Source organism: Solanum verrucosum, unplaced genomic scaffold (genome assembly GCF_900185275.1).
Source record: "Solanum verrucosum unplaced genomic scaffold, falcon-dt-bn FXZP01000279.1, whole genome shotgun sequence".
NCBI classification, from domain to species: domain Eukaryota; kingdom Viridiplantae; phylum Streptophyta; class Magnoliopsida; order Solanales; family Solanaceae; genus Solanum; species Solanum verrucosum.
In genome coordinates, this window is record NW_026020289.1 from 1,603,316 (window position 1) to 1,619,661 (window position 16,346).

The 16,346-nt window shown below is 35.8% G+C and overlaps 2 protein-coding genes and 2 non-coding genes across 4 annotated transcripts in view; 2 read left to right on the forward strand and 2 right to left on the reverse strand.

Annotated features, from left to right (window-relative positions):
* LOC125834427 (ethylene-responsive transcription factor SHINE 3-like) overlaps positions 1 to 16,346 on the reverse strand; it is a 388,745-nt gene that overhangs the window by 27,956 nt on the left and 344,443 nt on the right. The gene's annotated exons all lie outside the window — the stretch shown is intronic.
* LOC125834460 (U4 spliceosomal RNA) lies at positions 748 to 898 on the forward strand. The gene has a single exon (XR_007443358.1). It is a non-coding gene; the product is annotated as a U4 spliceosomal RNA (small nuclear RNA).
* On the forward strand, positions 2,395 to 2,546 carry LOC125834459 (U4 spliceosomal RNA). Its single transcript, XR_007443357.1, has one exon. It is a non-coding gene; the product is annotated as a U4 spliceosomal RNA (small nuclear RNA).
* On the reverse strand, positions 7,292 to 13,448 carry LOC125834412 (importin subunit beta-1-like). The gene is made up of 3 exons (XM_049513555.1): positions 13,363 to 13,448; positions 8,220 to 10,640; positions 7,292 to 8,115 (listed from the first exon to the last, which is right to left on the reverse strand). Exons 2-3 carry the CDS (start codon positions 10,625 to 10,627, stop codon positions 7,917 to 7,919), a joined length of 2,607 nt encoding a protein of 868 aa, XP_049369512.1. The 5' UTR covers positions 10,628 to 10,640; positions 13,363 to 13,448; the 3' UTR covers positions 7,292 to 7,916.

Sequence of the window (16,346 nt, forward strand, 5' to 3'; positions counted from 1 at the left end):
CAATAGAGTGTATTAGTAATGCATGTAATAGTTATACTTGTATTAGTTATGCATATATTATTTGCTATGCATTGTTTGGGTTGATGTATTAAAAATAGTATGCATTGTATACAAATATTTATTTACAAAAGTATCCTTCATAATTATGGTGGAAAAGATGTAAAAATACTTTTGAGGGGTAATTGGGTCTTTAATCATATTAATGCATGTATTAAATCCTTTGCATTGCTAATACTTAGAAATTCATGATATTAGTATACACTCCTCAATACACAATAGAGTGACATTATAGTATATTTGATGTATCTTTAATTTAATATTACAAGATTCAAAAAAAATCTTCATTTTCTTAAACTTCGTATCAAAGTCAAAATAGAACAAACAAATTAAAACGGGGAGAAAGTGCTATTTTCACATTTTCTACTGCAATGTTATTTTCATATATTTTGGCCAAACATAAATTTAATACCATATTCAAATTCTTACCTTATAAGATGAGATTTTAACATATAGTATAAGAAGTCCAACAAGCCAAAAAATATATTGATTGGAGGTAATTGTTATTCCGAGGGAAAGTGAGTGGGAGAAAATTGGCACAACGTAAGAAAAGAGTAATCAGCCAGTTATCTGACATACATAAGTAATTCAGCTATTAGGTGGTTTGTCAGTAATCCCACATCGATAACAGAAGAAGAAACATAGAGAAACGAGCCTTATAAAACCGATAGCAGGTAAAACTTGGAAAGTATCTTTGCGCTTGGGGCAATGACGCAGCTAGTGAGGTTCTAACCGAGGCGCGTCTATTGCTGGTTGAAAACTATTTCCAAACCCCCTCTTTGGCCTGGGCTTTGCCTTGGCCGTCGAGAATTTTTGGAAGGGCTCCCCTCGGGGTTTTGCCCTACAATACAAGTTTTAAAATTTTTGCCTTGGTACTTCCTTCTTTTCCTTTGTCTATTGCAAGGAAAAAAGAATTCAAGGCATTTGGGATCATGAGTAAATGTTAAAGCGATGTTACTTCTTATTGCATAGAGTCGCCTTGTTATCAAAATCTGAAGCAACTCTAAACTATAAATTCGATAGCAAATATCTTGTGAAAGATGGGCTTGACCTTTTCCTTTCTATTTAGAAAGTGAAAGTCCTTGTCAGTGTGCCAATATAAACTTCTACTTTTGTGAATGATGGGCCTGATCTGTTCCTTCCTATTTAGAAATTGAAAGTCCTTGTGTGACAATATGAGTAGACATTGCTCCTCTTTCTGGGGTTCATAATCGAATATGCAGTTAAGGGAATAGATCCTACAAAAAAATGGAGCTTAGTAGTGGTAATACTGGCATGATGAGTTGATGACTGGATATGCTACAACATAGGAAATGTGCCACAATCACCATGTGGACCGAATTTTCCAAAACTTGAAGCTTCAGTTGTACTGCTTCTATAGAACATGGTTTCAGATCTCTATACATAAAAAGCTCAAATGCCAACATAAACAGGCCAAGAAAGTGTACAGTTCTGTTTCCCGAATCCAGAGTTGAGATGACTGTTTGCGTCGGCAAGTGACTTGTGAGTGAATTAACTGTTTCAGAAATTTGCTACTCCATTAGAGAGTTACTTATTCTCTTTTGGTTGTAAAAGGTCCATTATCTCTATGCACTATTTTGTCACTAGCTCATATTGTCGAAGTTTGTAGTCAAATTCCATTTAATCATATCATAAAGGCAACACCAAAAAGGTTCTGACGAGGACATCAAACGATCCATTAAATAACATCATGTAATTTCACTAAAATTAGTTGGGACTACAGCATAAAATCATGTGCCTCAGCCTTTTTGGGCAAAAGACTTGACTTCTGTCATGTACTAATTAGTGGTCCACTTCTTCAGTATTTTGCTATAATTGAAGTTTCTCCGATAAAGTTGTAATGTCATTGTAATTATCTTTTACTTGAACTTTACCTGTAAACAGGGGATGAACTTTGTCTCTACTGCAACAAAACTTTTGTGCACGACCTGTAGAATATGGTTGTCAACCGTGCTATCTCCTTAGGCAGTTGGAATATAAATTTGTCTCCATCTCTTATTGAAACCAGACTAAATTTATCTGGACTATAATTGATGCTCACTGCCTATATTCATGGTTCAGCAAGTGTTTTGCATTGTCTGAATTGACATCTTCAAGTAGTATGTAACATTCAGCTAACTTGTTTCACCTCTCAGTCCTTTAAAATATTGACAACAGATAGCCACTAGCCGAACAAGTTAAGGAATTCATGAGCATCCTTATCATGCCATGACAAAGATACTACAATATATTGGTAGTTTATCCCACATTGATAATAGATGAAGCTGAATATAGAAATGAGTCTAATAAAATCCAAATCTGGAAGCAGTAAGAAGTATCTTTGCGCTTGGGGCAATGACGCAGCTAGTGAGGTTCTAACCGAGGCGCGTCTATTGCTGGTTGAAAACTATTTCCAAACCCCCTCTTCGGCCTGGGCTTCTGCCTTGGCCGTCGAGAATTTTTGGAAGGGCTCCCTTTGGGGTTAAGCCCTACAATACTAGTTATAAAGAATTTATTTACTCTTCCTTATGGTCCTTTTCCCGGTTGTTTTCACGTAGTATCCATGAATTTGTTTCAGTAATTGCTTTAGTCGAGGCACTTATTTCCTTTTTGTGGCAAATGTGACAAACACATCAAAAAGGTCAATTAAGTTGTAATTTCGATTGGAGTGATTTAGGGACTTGCTAGAGTATAAACTTGTGTTTTTTAGTAGTTAGTGGTTTACATCTTCAGGATTATATACTGATGAAGTCATTTTGATTATCCTTTAGTTGTTTTCTCTGTTTGGTTTTACTTGTAAACAGGCAGACAGATCGATGAAATTTGCCTCTGCTGCAACAAAATGTTTGTGCACAACTGCGGACAAGCTTTAGTCACAATCAGCTTTGTATCATTTAGAATATGCTCATCAACCGTGTTAAACAATTCGATGGAATTGCAGTAGTTGTATATATAAAGAAGCTTTAGTCACAATTAGCTAACTTCATTTCACTTGCTCTCACCACTTTCTAAGGGCAAGGATATTACAACAATATATCAAACATAAAAGAAATTCATACGAAGCTAATGCTATGTCCTATCTCTCCACCGTTGATTGATCAAAATCTCCATAATTTAGAGTAGTCTACAGTCTTGTTTGATTATCGGAAAAAAAGAGAAATCACGGGTGATTGCCACTGCCACTGCCACTGCCTTTCTTTCCTCTTGGGTCATGCTTGGTGTTAGGACCTGCATTGTCATAATCTAACACAGCATCCAGCTGCAGCAACTTTCTTGGATTTTCTCGCATAACATGCTGCACACAATTTGCAACAAAGATTAATCAGCGACGTTTAATTTTTCAGTTGTTAAGGATATTCTAAGACATCAAGATTTTTGAGGACTCTATGCACCAAAATAAAATAATCTAGGAAGTTGTCTACAGTCTTGGTATGCTATATGCAAGAAAATGGATGAAACTTTAAGAGGAAAACATAAGCTGCAGGAAGTTAGTTAGTCGTATGTTGCAGTATATCTCAACTTTTTTGCACTATATCTCAATCGTTAGAGTGGGTTAGGGTCCCACATCGATCAGAGAATGGACCGATTGTCTGCTTATATGGATTTAGACAATGCTCCCCTTGTGGGCTTGCTTGTCATCAGTTGGGTAATGGACTAGTACTCTGCTTATGTGGACTTGGACAATCCTCATCATGAGCTAGGCGCAAATGCCATATTTTTTTTCACCAAAAAAGAAGGAAGTTGCACTATCTACTAGTTGCATTTCGTTAGTTAAAGCATGGTATGATGCCAATCAAATAAATTTACTCCCCTATGACTACCTTATGAAGCTTGTAAGTGTGGTTCACGCCTTCAACATGATCACCTAGATGGCACAAAGAAGAATGAGAAACAATAGTGTTAACATTATTATGTCATTTGCTAGTGTAAATCAAGCTAGTTGAAATGTTGTCGTCATATTATAGCGAAAGTAGCTTCTTACCAGAAGAAACAAAGATGAGAAACAAAAGGAGTAGAATGAGAGCTTTGATCCTAGGACTCATAGTAAGTAGAGAGATTGGTTCTTGAGATGTGAAGGGGAAGAATGGAAGAGTTACCCCTTTTATTATGTCTGGGAAGAGGTAGTGGACGCAGAGCTAATCTAGGATTTAAATATTATGGGATCGAGTTCGAGATTCTACCACCACCCATTCAATTTACCAGGTTCGAAATCTATTATTTTTTTACTTTTTAACTCATATACATGGTTTTTAGTAGGTTTGGATGTCCTTGTAACTAAAGCACTATATTGGCCTCTGGTAGTGGTAATGGTGCACCCACTCATTTACTGTATGTATAGGCAGAACTAGCAAGTCAAACCAGCACTGAAAAGAATATAGTGCACATATATCTACATGTTACATCAAAGTAAAATAGAAAAGAAAAAAAAAGTAGGTATTATTGTAGACTCATATTTTGATCAATCTCTCTTTATTCTTTGCATTGCAATTTGCATGGCTCAAGCTTTGAAATACTATAATTGTCTCTCTCTCTCTCATATGTTGTGTAAATGGTTTTCGGAGTTTATAATGTCCTAAACCACTCCATTCATTTTGGATGGTATTAAAGCAGGTAAAGGTCCTATAAGGCGTTATAACATGTGTTTGGCCCATAAGAATAATCAAGCATATTGTGCCTGATGGAGTGTTTTTACGACTTGATTAAGTAAACATAGTGTAATTTCTCAAATAGTTATAAGTTTTTATATGAGATAGTTGTACAAATTAACAGTTTTTAGATGATAAAGCGGTTATAAATGTTGATTATGCACCCATCCAATAGTCATAGAATGATAAGTTGCCATAACCAACAAGTCAAACTGACACTTATTTGAATTCAGTGTATCAAAACAGAAGCAACAGTATATCTGCTGTATGCATGTGGACTACTTTCTTCCATCATTATTTTGTCCTTATCACCAAGCTCTGCCATTATAAATTTCAGCTATTTTTTTCCTGTTTTTTCTGTGTGTACATGTACATCAACTTTTTGAGAACTTAATTTGTTTTCCACTTCCTTGGCCTATAACAATAGCTCATATGGTGGATTCATCCATCTAGAAAAGGACGGGTATCCAACATAGGTATAACAACATTTTTGAAGAGTTCAATCAATATGGTCCAAAAGTTTGGATATGCTTATTCTACTACTTGAGAAAGAAATCTTCATGTTTGTTGTTAGTGTAGAGGAAACTGAAGAGGAAAAAAAAAGAGTTGGTAATACAAAGCAAAGCAACTACTTTCTACAAAACCAATCACACTTGGTCTTTCTTTCTTCAATGGTAAAGAAAAATACTCACTCCTAATTTACGTGACACGGTTAAATTTCGAGATTCAAACATTTTAATTCGTAAATTCAAATATAGAAACTTAAAGTTTTTAAAAATTATACATTTAAAAACTATGTAAAAAGTAATATAAATCACAATAATTAACAATTTAACAAACATAAAAGATTTCGATTAAAAAAAACTTGATTGACTTAAAATTTGTTTTCATATAAATTGTAACGGGAGTATTTTTCATGTGTTCATTACGAAGTGATCAAGGGCCCTTGCTTGTGACAGGAGATGGGCAGTGACCTACAAATGAAATAAATAAATAAATAAATAAAAAGAATACTTATTCTTTTCCTTTTGGGAGGGTTGAAAATAGGTAAAAGACACAAGGGAAGTGGAAGTGCACTATGAAACTATGGAGAGACAATCAACGTAGAACACCATTATAAAACTTAAATTTAAGAAATTTGCTTCAAAAATTTTAATAAAGAAGAATTGAAAAATATTTTTCTTTGTACCAGACAATCAGTGCCGGCTCAATGCTTATAAAAATTAGGCATATGCCTTAGGCCCCCAATTTTAGGGGGCCTCTAATTTTTACCCGATAAACTATGTGTTAATTGTTTTTATAGAAAAATTAATTATCTAAAACAAATGTATCTTTCTTTAAAAAATATATATATATTATTTTATTCTCCTTAACCTCAATTAAATAGAAGAAATCAAGAAAAAAATTGCTTTGTGTTCTTACATTCTCTTCACTAACTCTCGCGTTGTAATTTTCTAGACCCCTTTTATACTATATGTAAGTTAGAGCTCTATCAAAAATTGAATCAATAGTAAAAATCATGTTTTGGATAAAGTGAATTACAAGCATGTTTAGATTGACTTATTTCACGCGTTTTTAACAAAAAAAAAAGGTTTATAAGCAGTTTTGTCAACTTATTACTTATAGAATAATGTTAACAATTTATATAATAATTGCCTCAGCTAAAAGATTTTAGGCCTTTAATTGAAATTTCGCTTTAGGCCTCCAAGTATGTTGAGCCACCCCTGCAGACAATCCCTTAATGTTGGATTACTAATTAAACAGAATTAATCATTCTCATCTTAATGACGAATGGGAAGATTGATACGTTATATATCTTTATTTTATTATATGAAAAGCTAAACATCTTTGACCATCATTTTTCAACTATATACTCAAAAGCTTTTTGTCATAAAATCTTGGTCAACTTCTTTAAGTTCAAAATAAAATCGCAACAAAGAGAGAAGAAATGTCCAAGTAAGAAAACGGGTAAGACACCAATATATATTTGACATGTTTTTCTCATTTCACAAGTATAATATTTGTTAGTACTCGACTATTATTTCAACACTGTAGCACACTACTCATTGTTCATAAAGAGGTAACCATCTGCTAGTCCTTGTAGGTTCAACTCCCACCATAGAAATAATTAAGACGACCTAATAAATTTCTACCAATGTTTTACCACAAGTAAATCTAAAGATTTGGAATGATAAGTTGGTTTTTGATTGATTACTTATACCATGTTAGAAAACAAACAAAACACAGGCTAAACCTCACCAATAACAAAAGAACATATATGCATGTAGGGATTAAGCAATATAATCTACAGCGCCTAAAAACTTGAAAAAACAAGTGACTCCCAACTTAAAATGTCATCGAAATTGTTGACATTCAACATCATGTTCTTCAAAGACCACGATTATACAATTTCACGAACAAAAGAGCAGTCCTTTTAAAAGCCAAGTGAATAAAAAAACTTGTAAACAGGAAATGATACATGCAATCATGGTTGAACGGTATTTTTCCAATACTAGCTTTTCAAAAATGCAAAATTCTTATATAAGAGATTTAAAAAAACATATGAAGGAAATCTTATGGAATGCCAATGAGCTAAACCCACAATAAGTCATTCAAAAGAAATGAATGAGATGCACTGCAATTCAACTATAAAAAAGATCCAGCTGATATGACAATGACACGGACTGACCGACCAAAAATATATATATCTATATATATATTTGTGAAGAAAAAAAAAATCAAAAGGAGCTATGGCTAAGTATCAAGACTACCAAAACTTGGGACATGTACATGCTGACCATGAAAACCCTTGAAGCAGACAGGATACATCAGGGCCTCGGTATTTCTTGTTAGAGTACCAAGGTCAGATCCACAAGCAAAGACAAAAATCAGGAGCCTTGCTTTCTTCAGCTAGTTACAAAGAAAATTCCCTTCCAACCCCAATATACAGCATCAGTAACATCGCAACCACTCCTGAGTGAAAGGCCTTCAACTCCTGGGCAATCACCATGACCCATCCCCTCTACGGCAAAACAAAATAACCCCTCCAATGGTGCTGGCACATGTATCTGACAACTTGGATGAAAATTTCTTCCATTGTCAGAAAATGGCAATGACTTGACACATGAATGCAATCTTGGATTCCGACTCGACACAACTACATGCATGCAGGGACATGAAAAAAAAAAAGTTATGTACCAAGTACCCACAACTTTAAACTGAAATGGCACGGCTAATAGCCATCTGGGCCCACTCAGCAGATTCCTTAATCAAATGGTCATCTGATGACAAGCATTCAATCAAAAAGTCTTTGCTTGATACTGATTGTTGAATCAAAGAACCAGCATTACTGCCCAGAGTATCCGCTAAATCTCCCAGAACTCCAATAGCAGTCTTCATTACCACATCATCCCTGTAATTGGAAAGAAGAAAAAGGTGCATCCCGAAAATCAGAACATCGATGGCCTTCATAAATAGAGCAAAAAAGAGAAAAAGAAGCAACCAAGCAATACTTACATGTCTTTCTCCATATAAATACTATCCAGGAATTGGAGGATATGAGGTGCATAGGGTATCAGCAGCTGAGTCTTAGGTGAGTTCTTGAATCCCTGAAATATGCCGGAATAAGCCTCCAGGATTCCATTTCTCAGAAGATTCGTGTAATCTAATATTTCGTCATCAGCACCAGTTGCGCGTGCTGACAGCTCCGCAGCACTCTGGAGCATAGGCATGGCATACATCAAGTACTTCTCAAAATTCTCTCCTATTGCCAAGGCTATGTCACCAAAGCATGAAAATATTGGTGGCTTTACAGAACGATGTAGCTGATTACTTGATAGATCCTTGAGAAGCTGTGTCATTATACCATCACAATAAGGTAAGATCTTATCCTCCAAAGCTCTGCATAAATCACCCACAACACCTACGGTGACAGCACAGACTTGGTACTCCTCAAAGTTCTGAAGACCCATTTCTAGGTACTTGTAAAATTCAGGCATGTACTTGGCAAAGTCGGGACCAGTTGCATAGGCAAGGGCTCCAATGGAAAGCATGGCTTCCTCATGCACAGTAGCACTTCTACATGCAAAAACCCTGAGGAAAAGGCTCATGATCTGATCAGCATACTGCGAAAAAGCATACTTTGTTGGCTCTGAGGACCCTAGCTTCTGAATAATAACCTGTAAGCATCCACACAAAAGACCTTGCAACTCGCTCTGCTTCTCACGTTCATCAGATGAAAGCTTCTGAGCCTCAAGAGTCTGGTGGAGCTCCATCATAATGACAGGAACTAGTTGCAAAACCATGGGAACTGTTTCGTCGGTCGAACACCTCACAACTTCATTCAGTGCCTCATATGCAGCAGTCCTAAGCCGTGACTCACCAGCATCTTCTCTGTGGGTCACTGTGAGAAGGGATTGCACCATTTCCTGGAAAAAAGGGGTCAAGGGAGATGATGCAGCCACATCCCCATAACCTTGGGCAAGAAAATAGAGAGCACCACAGGCTTTTTCAGCAACATTTGGAGCATCCTTCATGCTCTGAAGTAGAACTGTAATGATCTGTTGGCAGTTTGCTGGAGTAATAATGGGCATCTCCACAGTTGAACCATGAAGAAATTCAAATATTCTTCCAAGGGTCCATGCTGTAGTGTCCTTCACATGGCTATTGGCATCCTTTGTCAATGCAGTAAGCATGAAGTTTAGAGCACCATTAACAATGGGTGTTAGCTTATCAGGTGAAGGACCTTCCAAAATGGATCCAAAGGCATATGTGGCGGCCTCTCTTTGCCTCCAATCAGGCTTTGTAATGTTCTCTTCAATGAATGGCATAACAAGAGGTACAATGTCATCTCCAACAGTCCTTGCAACCAAACCAAGGCAAGTGCCACCGGCCATTGCAAGATTCCAAGCAACTTCATCCTGATCCTGATCTTCTTCTTGCTTAAGAAGTGTCTCCAGTAGCATAGGGACAAGTGCAGGAAGAGCCTGCTTGATGAAATTATAGCAAGGAACATCAGAATCTGCAGTAAAATCACCCCCATAATCTTCTAAAATATCAATCTCCTCATCACAGATTGAGCTCCAAAATTCAATAGCTTGAAGAGCAACAGGCTCCTCATCCTCTCTAACAGCCTTTGCTGTTATGCTAAAGATGTCTTGAATATAAGGAGCTAATTTCTCATAGTATGTTGACGAAATCGAGACTAAACATTCAAAAGCAGCCTGCCGAATTTTGACTTCAGGAGACAGAGTGGCCTGGCAGACAACTCTCATAATAAAGTCACGCTCCATATCATTGGTGAAATTTGCCTGAGCAAAACCAAGTGCATTGTATAATGCTCGGGTAGCAGCAAGCCTCACGTCATTGTTCTTTTCTTCAGCATTCATACCCTGAATTACAGCTGTAAGGATTTTATTTACTTGATCCTGCTCCATGACATCAGGAGAAACTTCTTCACATAAATATCCCAGTGTCTCTAAAGTAGCTTGCTTGATGTGGGCAGGGAGCTGTTGATTTGACAAGAGCGACCCGATCAGCTCAGGCCACTGCTTCTGTGGCAGTTCAATGCCAGCAACCTTGGCAATGACTTGCGAAGCAGTTGAACGAGCATCAGGTGCCGGAGAAGAGAGGGTCTGTAACAAGCATGTTTTAATTTGGGTCTTCACAGCCACATCAAGTGATAACCACCTTTGGACAAGTTCATATTTCCTATGTTGTTCCTTGGCATCCAAAGCATTTTTTAGTATTAGACCTGCCAACTTACGACTATCAACTGGCTTCTCCTCACTAGACAATTCTCCTGACAGAGACAATAGGAAACCAGGAAGATTTTGCTCCTGAAACTGTTTCAATGTTTCTTCTGCATGTTTTCGCACTGTTGAATCAACTGATTGTGCATTTAGAAGGACCTGAGTGACTTCCATTGCAATATGGTTCCTGCCAAAACATGAGATATCCCGTACGTAAGATATCACAGGATTATCATAAGAATGAACTTAAAGTACTGCTAATGTTAAGGGATTGCTTGGTTTAAAGTGCTGAAAAAGTAAGCGTGAGACCCGAAGGTGTAGCCTAGTAGTCAATGAAGTTGGTTGAGAATCATGAGGTATCAAGTTCAAATCCCAGTGGAGGCAAAATACAAGGTAATTTTTTCTCGTGTGTTCAAGACTAGGTGACAAAGTTATCCAGTACATGTGTTGGTGGGAGGTAGCAGGTACTCGTGGAAATAGTCGAGGTGCCCACAAGCTGGCCCAGACTCCACAAAAAAATAAGCATGGTATAAAAGCCGTATTCCACATTTGGTTGTCATTTTCATGTCTTACATAGATAAGATTGTATAACTTATATGGTTTGGAAATAGTTTTCAACAAGCAACAGAAGTATCTTGGTTAGATCCTCACTACCTGCGAAGACCGTATAAATTATACGATAATCTATGTATAATTTTATACCTACATAAGCACCCAAAAAAATAACACCATTGATTCTAACTTTTTTTAAAAAAAACTGGTAAGATTGTATTCTTCGGCATTAAGGGCATGCTGGTCACCACCAAAAAGTGTCAGTTACACCATTGATTCTAACTCGGTGGTTGTTCAAGCCCTCGAGAAATCGGTTCATGCTTTAAACATTTTTTATATTGCTAGCAAAAGGCACGTCACATTTAGGAACATCACAGTTAGGGTAATTAACTCTTCTAGAGAAAGATACAAGCATTGGTCTAGGGATGTGCCATAGAACTGTCAAACTTCAGACTCTTTCTTGGAAAATACCACAGAAAGCCACTACCCACTTGTCGTAATATGTTGGAAAAATAATATTGACAATAGCCTATGTGTTTATCCATCTTAAATGAATAACCATTTCTCTATTTCAGTGATTTCACTAGTCTAGGATTTGCAAGGAACTTTCATGGTTTCTATACTTAAATAGATCATTGCATAGCGAAGTAGAGAAGAGAGCCTTCTCTTCCCCTTTTTTTTTGGTAAACAATATTTCACACTGATGTTTTTTGAGAAGTAGATTATTATAAGAAGAAAGTCCCTTGCACTAAGTAAATAAAAATGCAAAAATTCTTAATGAAAAGAAAAATATCTACCATTATATAGTTAAAAATGATCACATTCGACAAAAGGTGCAAGTAGCACACAAAATAAACTATGGTGAGTGGAGGTGTTAGCAAGGAGATGGTAGACCTAAAATCACATGGGAGAAAGTTGTCTCAAAAGACCTACCCTCTCTCTTGAAATCCTTGAAGACCTAGCGATTAATAAGGAACAACAAAAGAAAATAATCTATGTAGGCAAAACCAATTAGTAAGATTAAATTTTAGTCATGTTAGTACATTAAATTTAGGACCAATATTTTCTAGGAATCTTTATGTCAAAGATATATATTTCAGTAGAAAATATAAAGAACCTCTAGTACTTTTATTTTTATTTGTTTTAACTATTTGAAATATGGACTAAGATGAACTTTATCCATTGCACATGTAACCCTTGCATAACTATATGTGAACCACAAAAAAAGTGGCAGTCATATGCTCTTAGCTCCCAACCTTGTGCAGGGTCCGGGGAAGGGCAGTACCACAAGGGTCTATTGTACACAACCTTAACCTACATTTCTGCAAAAGCATGTTTCCATTTCTAAAGGCAACTTTACCAGCTACACCGACCCCCTTCAATGTGAACCACAGTACCCCATAAATCTAAAGCACAATGTAAAAAAGGATGAGATTCACTATAAGCAAGAGAAAAAGAACACATAAAAGTTGAAGCAGACTCAACAGAGGCCTTACATATCAAATTAAGAAATATTGCATCAATTAGAAAATGTCGCCAACCATTAGGGAATAGATTCATGATTAAAATAGAAATATATTAATCATCTTGTTTAATTATTAGTTATTACTGCATTCTTGTTAATTCTAATTCCATGAAAATATGAACATTACCTTAATTGAATAGGCTAGTAGAAGTTGGAAATTTGTTATGAGGAAAGTTAACCTTGTTAATTAATAACACAGATAAATTAGTATGTCAACTTATTTGAAGAATGCAACATGATTGTTAGGATAAACCATAAGTCTAGAATATTTCTCTCATTAATATCCAATCGTTACAAGTTTGTTGATTGCCTGTTTAACTTGCGCGTGCATAGAAGGCAACAACCACAAAAAAAATCCTCAGCTACAAGTAATTAATAAAGTTCATGCACATTGCTCAGTAAAAACAATCCTTTTGTGTGTTTAAAAGCACTCCAGTGCTCAATCAAACAGCAAAAGGCATGCCAACCCCTCACATATTAAGGTTCACAAATAGCAGCTTAAGAATCCACAATTACTGAAATTATGCATAGGATCATTAAACAGATCCACTACAAAACCTAGTTCATGTAAAGTGCATCACTATATCACTTGGAGATGTTTCAATTACAATAAAATAACAGAGCATATCATTGGTAATACCAGATCTCAGTCCTCAAAACAGAATCACTAACAGGGATAGATGCAAATAAGTGAATCAAAAGATCACAACCACAAACTAATCAATCAAAGTTCAAATATTGAACATTAGATGAAGCTTAAATCAGTTGTGCAGAAAACTAATTATTTTTTTCTGATATGAAGAATTGTTGTTGAAAACAATGAGTGAATCACCTGAAAATTGTAGATGCGGCAAATGAGATGGTAACCAGCAAATTACACTGAGGGGTTGAATAATCCAGAAACGGCGCCCAACTGAAACCCTAGAGAGAGATGGAGTGAAATTATGTTTTGTTCCTAAAATAGCATACTTACGTTTTTTGCCCTTATGTAATAGTAGTTGATTTAATTTCGGGTCAAATGGCCCACTAGTATATAAGGCCTTACGGGTCATTCTAGAAAGACATTGAAACATTTTGTGTAGATTCATATTTTAACATACTCAAAATTATGAATTAAGAGGATCCACTACAAAACCTAGTTCATGTAAAGTGCATCACTATATCAATTGGAGAAGTTCCAATTTCAATAAAATAACAGAGCATACCATTGGTCATACTGGATCTCAGTCCAAACTCAAATAAAAGAAATTAAAAAAAATAAGCTTTCAAACCAAAACTCAGTCAGTAACAAGGATAGATGCAAATAAGTGAATCAAAAGATCAGAACCACGAACGAATCAATCAAAGTTCAAGTATTGAACATTAGAATTTAGATGAAGCTTAAAATCAGTTGTAAAGTAGTAATAGTATATTTTTTGGATTAGTTACTTGTTGTTTAAACGGAAAAGGCTCAAAAATACCCTTAAACAATCAGAAATAACTCACATTTACCCTTAAACTATATTCTGGCTCAAAAGTACCCTTCCCGTCAAAGTATCGGGTCATACTTACCCTTCTAACTAACAGAAGTATGTTAAGTGTCACATGGACGCCACATAAGCACCAAACAACTCCCACCTCCACATAGACTAATAAAATCTCTAATTACTAATTTTCCCCTCATTTCTCTTAACATACAATTTCACCCATTTCCCATTAATAGTTTTACCCTCATTTCTCTAATACGATTTCCCCTCATTTGAATAATGGAGTTTGAATTATGTATTATGCATTATGGAGAGTAGTTGTACAGGGGAAAAGAATATATGTTCACCAGCTTGTCATCTTGCGTTACTGGTCATCTTGCTTTTGTCAAAATGGATATGGATTTTGCTGTCATTGTATCTTATTGTGACAGAAATGCCCCCTCCCTCTTGTTAAGCTCAATCTACAATGATGAACTCTAAAATCAGATGGATATTTTTTGTATGCAGATTACCTACTGCCCAGACTGTACTAGGGTAGTCACATATGACACTGAAGCTGTTGTTTGGTACAGGGGAAATTGTATGAGAGAAATGAGGGGAAATTGTATGAGAGAAATGAGGGGAAATCGTATTAGAGAAATGAGAGGAAAAACTATTAATGGGAAATGGGTGAAATTGTATGTTAAGAGAAATGAGGGAAAATTAGTAATTAGGGATTTTATTAGTCTATGTGGAGGTGGGAGTTGTTTGGTGCTATGTGGCGTCCATGTGGCACTTAACATACTTCTGTTAATTAGAAGGGTAAGTATGATCCAATACTTTGACAGGAAGGGTACTTTTGAGCCAGAATATAGTTTAAGGGTATAAGCTATTTCCGATAGTTTAAGGGTATTTTTGAGCCTTTTCCGTTGCTTAAATAGTAAGGATTTCTAATAAATTTTAATTCAACTTTTTGAATACTTTCTTGTACATTTATCAAGGGGACAAATTAGTTTGATTATGTATTAAAAAGTGGCAAAAATGCTTGCTATAACATCACTAGTTAAATGGCATTTTAACCCAAACCACAGTTCTTCAAAATGACAAAGGAATGAAGTACATGTCAACACTCAACAACATTATTCGAAAAATCTCTTTTCCAGTTAAAAACTTTCAGATTATGAACCAAATGTTGAACAAGAATGTATGTGCACCAACTAATAATTGTAATCCTAATATTATAGCCCTTGCACATATAACCCTTGCAAAACTATCTGTGAACCACAAAAACAAATGGTAGTCCCGCGCCCTTAGCTCCCAACTATGTGCAGTAGGGGTGTCAAATGGGTGGGTTGGGTTGAAATTGGAGATATTAAAATGGGTTGAAATAGAAATCGGGTTGGGTCTTGACCCGCTCAAGTTTACTTTGGGCTCAAATGGGTTGGGTTCAAATGGGCTAAAAAACAGGTTGGCCCGCCCAATTGACATGATTAATCTCAATAATTTTAACATAGTGATATTTAACTTTTATAATCACAATTCGAATTTCAACTCAAGATTATTATTTTTAAAAGTAGCAAATGGATAGATAAATCTTTAAAAATGTTAAATAGATAATAATTCATACCTTTAATTTTTTGTGATGACAAGGGAAACCCACAGCCGCTACCCTTTGGGTGCGCACAGGGTAAAACCCCTGCTCCTATGCAATAGCTCGCAAACCACATAAGGTAACCCAATTCATATCTTTAATATAGGAATATATCTTAGTAAAGAGTTTTAAAACGGGTTGAAATTGGAGATTGAATTGGGCTCAATTAAGGATTCTCTTAAAATGAGTTAGGCTTGAATGGGTTGAGATTGAACCCAATTCAAATTATCTTGAGCCCAACCCTTAAAATTTTGGGCGGGTTATCTATGTTTGGGTTCATTTTTGACACCCCTAATGTGCGGGATCAAGGCCGTACAACAAGAGTCTATTATACGCAATCTTAACCTATATTTCTGCAAAAGCTTGTTTCCAGAGCTCGGGGAAACTTTACCCGTTACACCAAGACTCCCCTTCAATGTGAACCACACTACCTCATAAATCTAAAGCACAATGTAAAAAAAGATGAGGTCCACCATAAGCAAGAGAAAAGAGACACATAAAAGTTGAAGCAACATCAACAGAGGCCTTACATATCAAATTAAGAAATATAGCATCAATTGAAAAACAACACCAACCATTAGGGAATAGACTCATAGTTAAAATAGAAATATATTAATCCTCTTGTTTAATTATTTTAAAGGAATTATTAATGCATTCTTGTTAATTCTAATTCCATAAAAACATAAACATTACCTTAATTGAATACGCGAGTAGAAGTTT

Coding starts and splice junctions, on each gene's coding strand:
- LOC125834412 (XM_049513555.1), bottom strand. CDS start 10,627: ATGGAAGTCACTCAGGTCCTTCTAAATGCACAATCAGTTGATTCAACA. Junction 8,116..8,219: donor ATTTATATGGAGAAAGACAT/GTAAGTATTGCT, acceptor TTCCAATTACAG/GGATGATGTGGTAATGAAGA.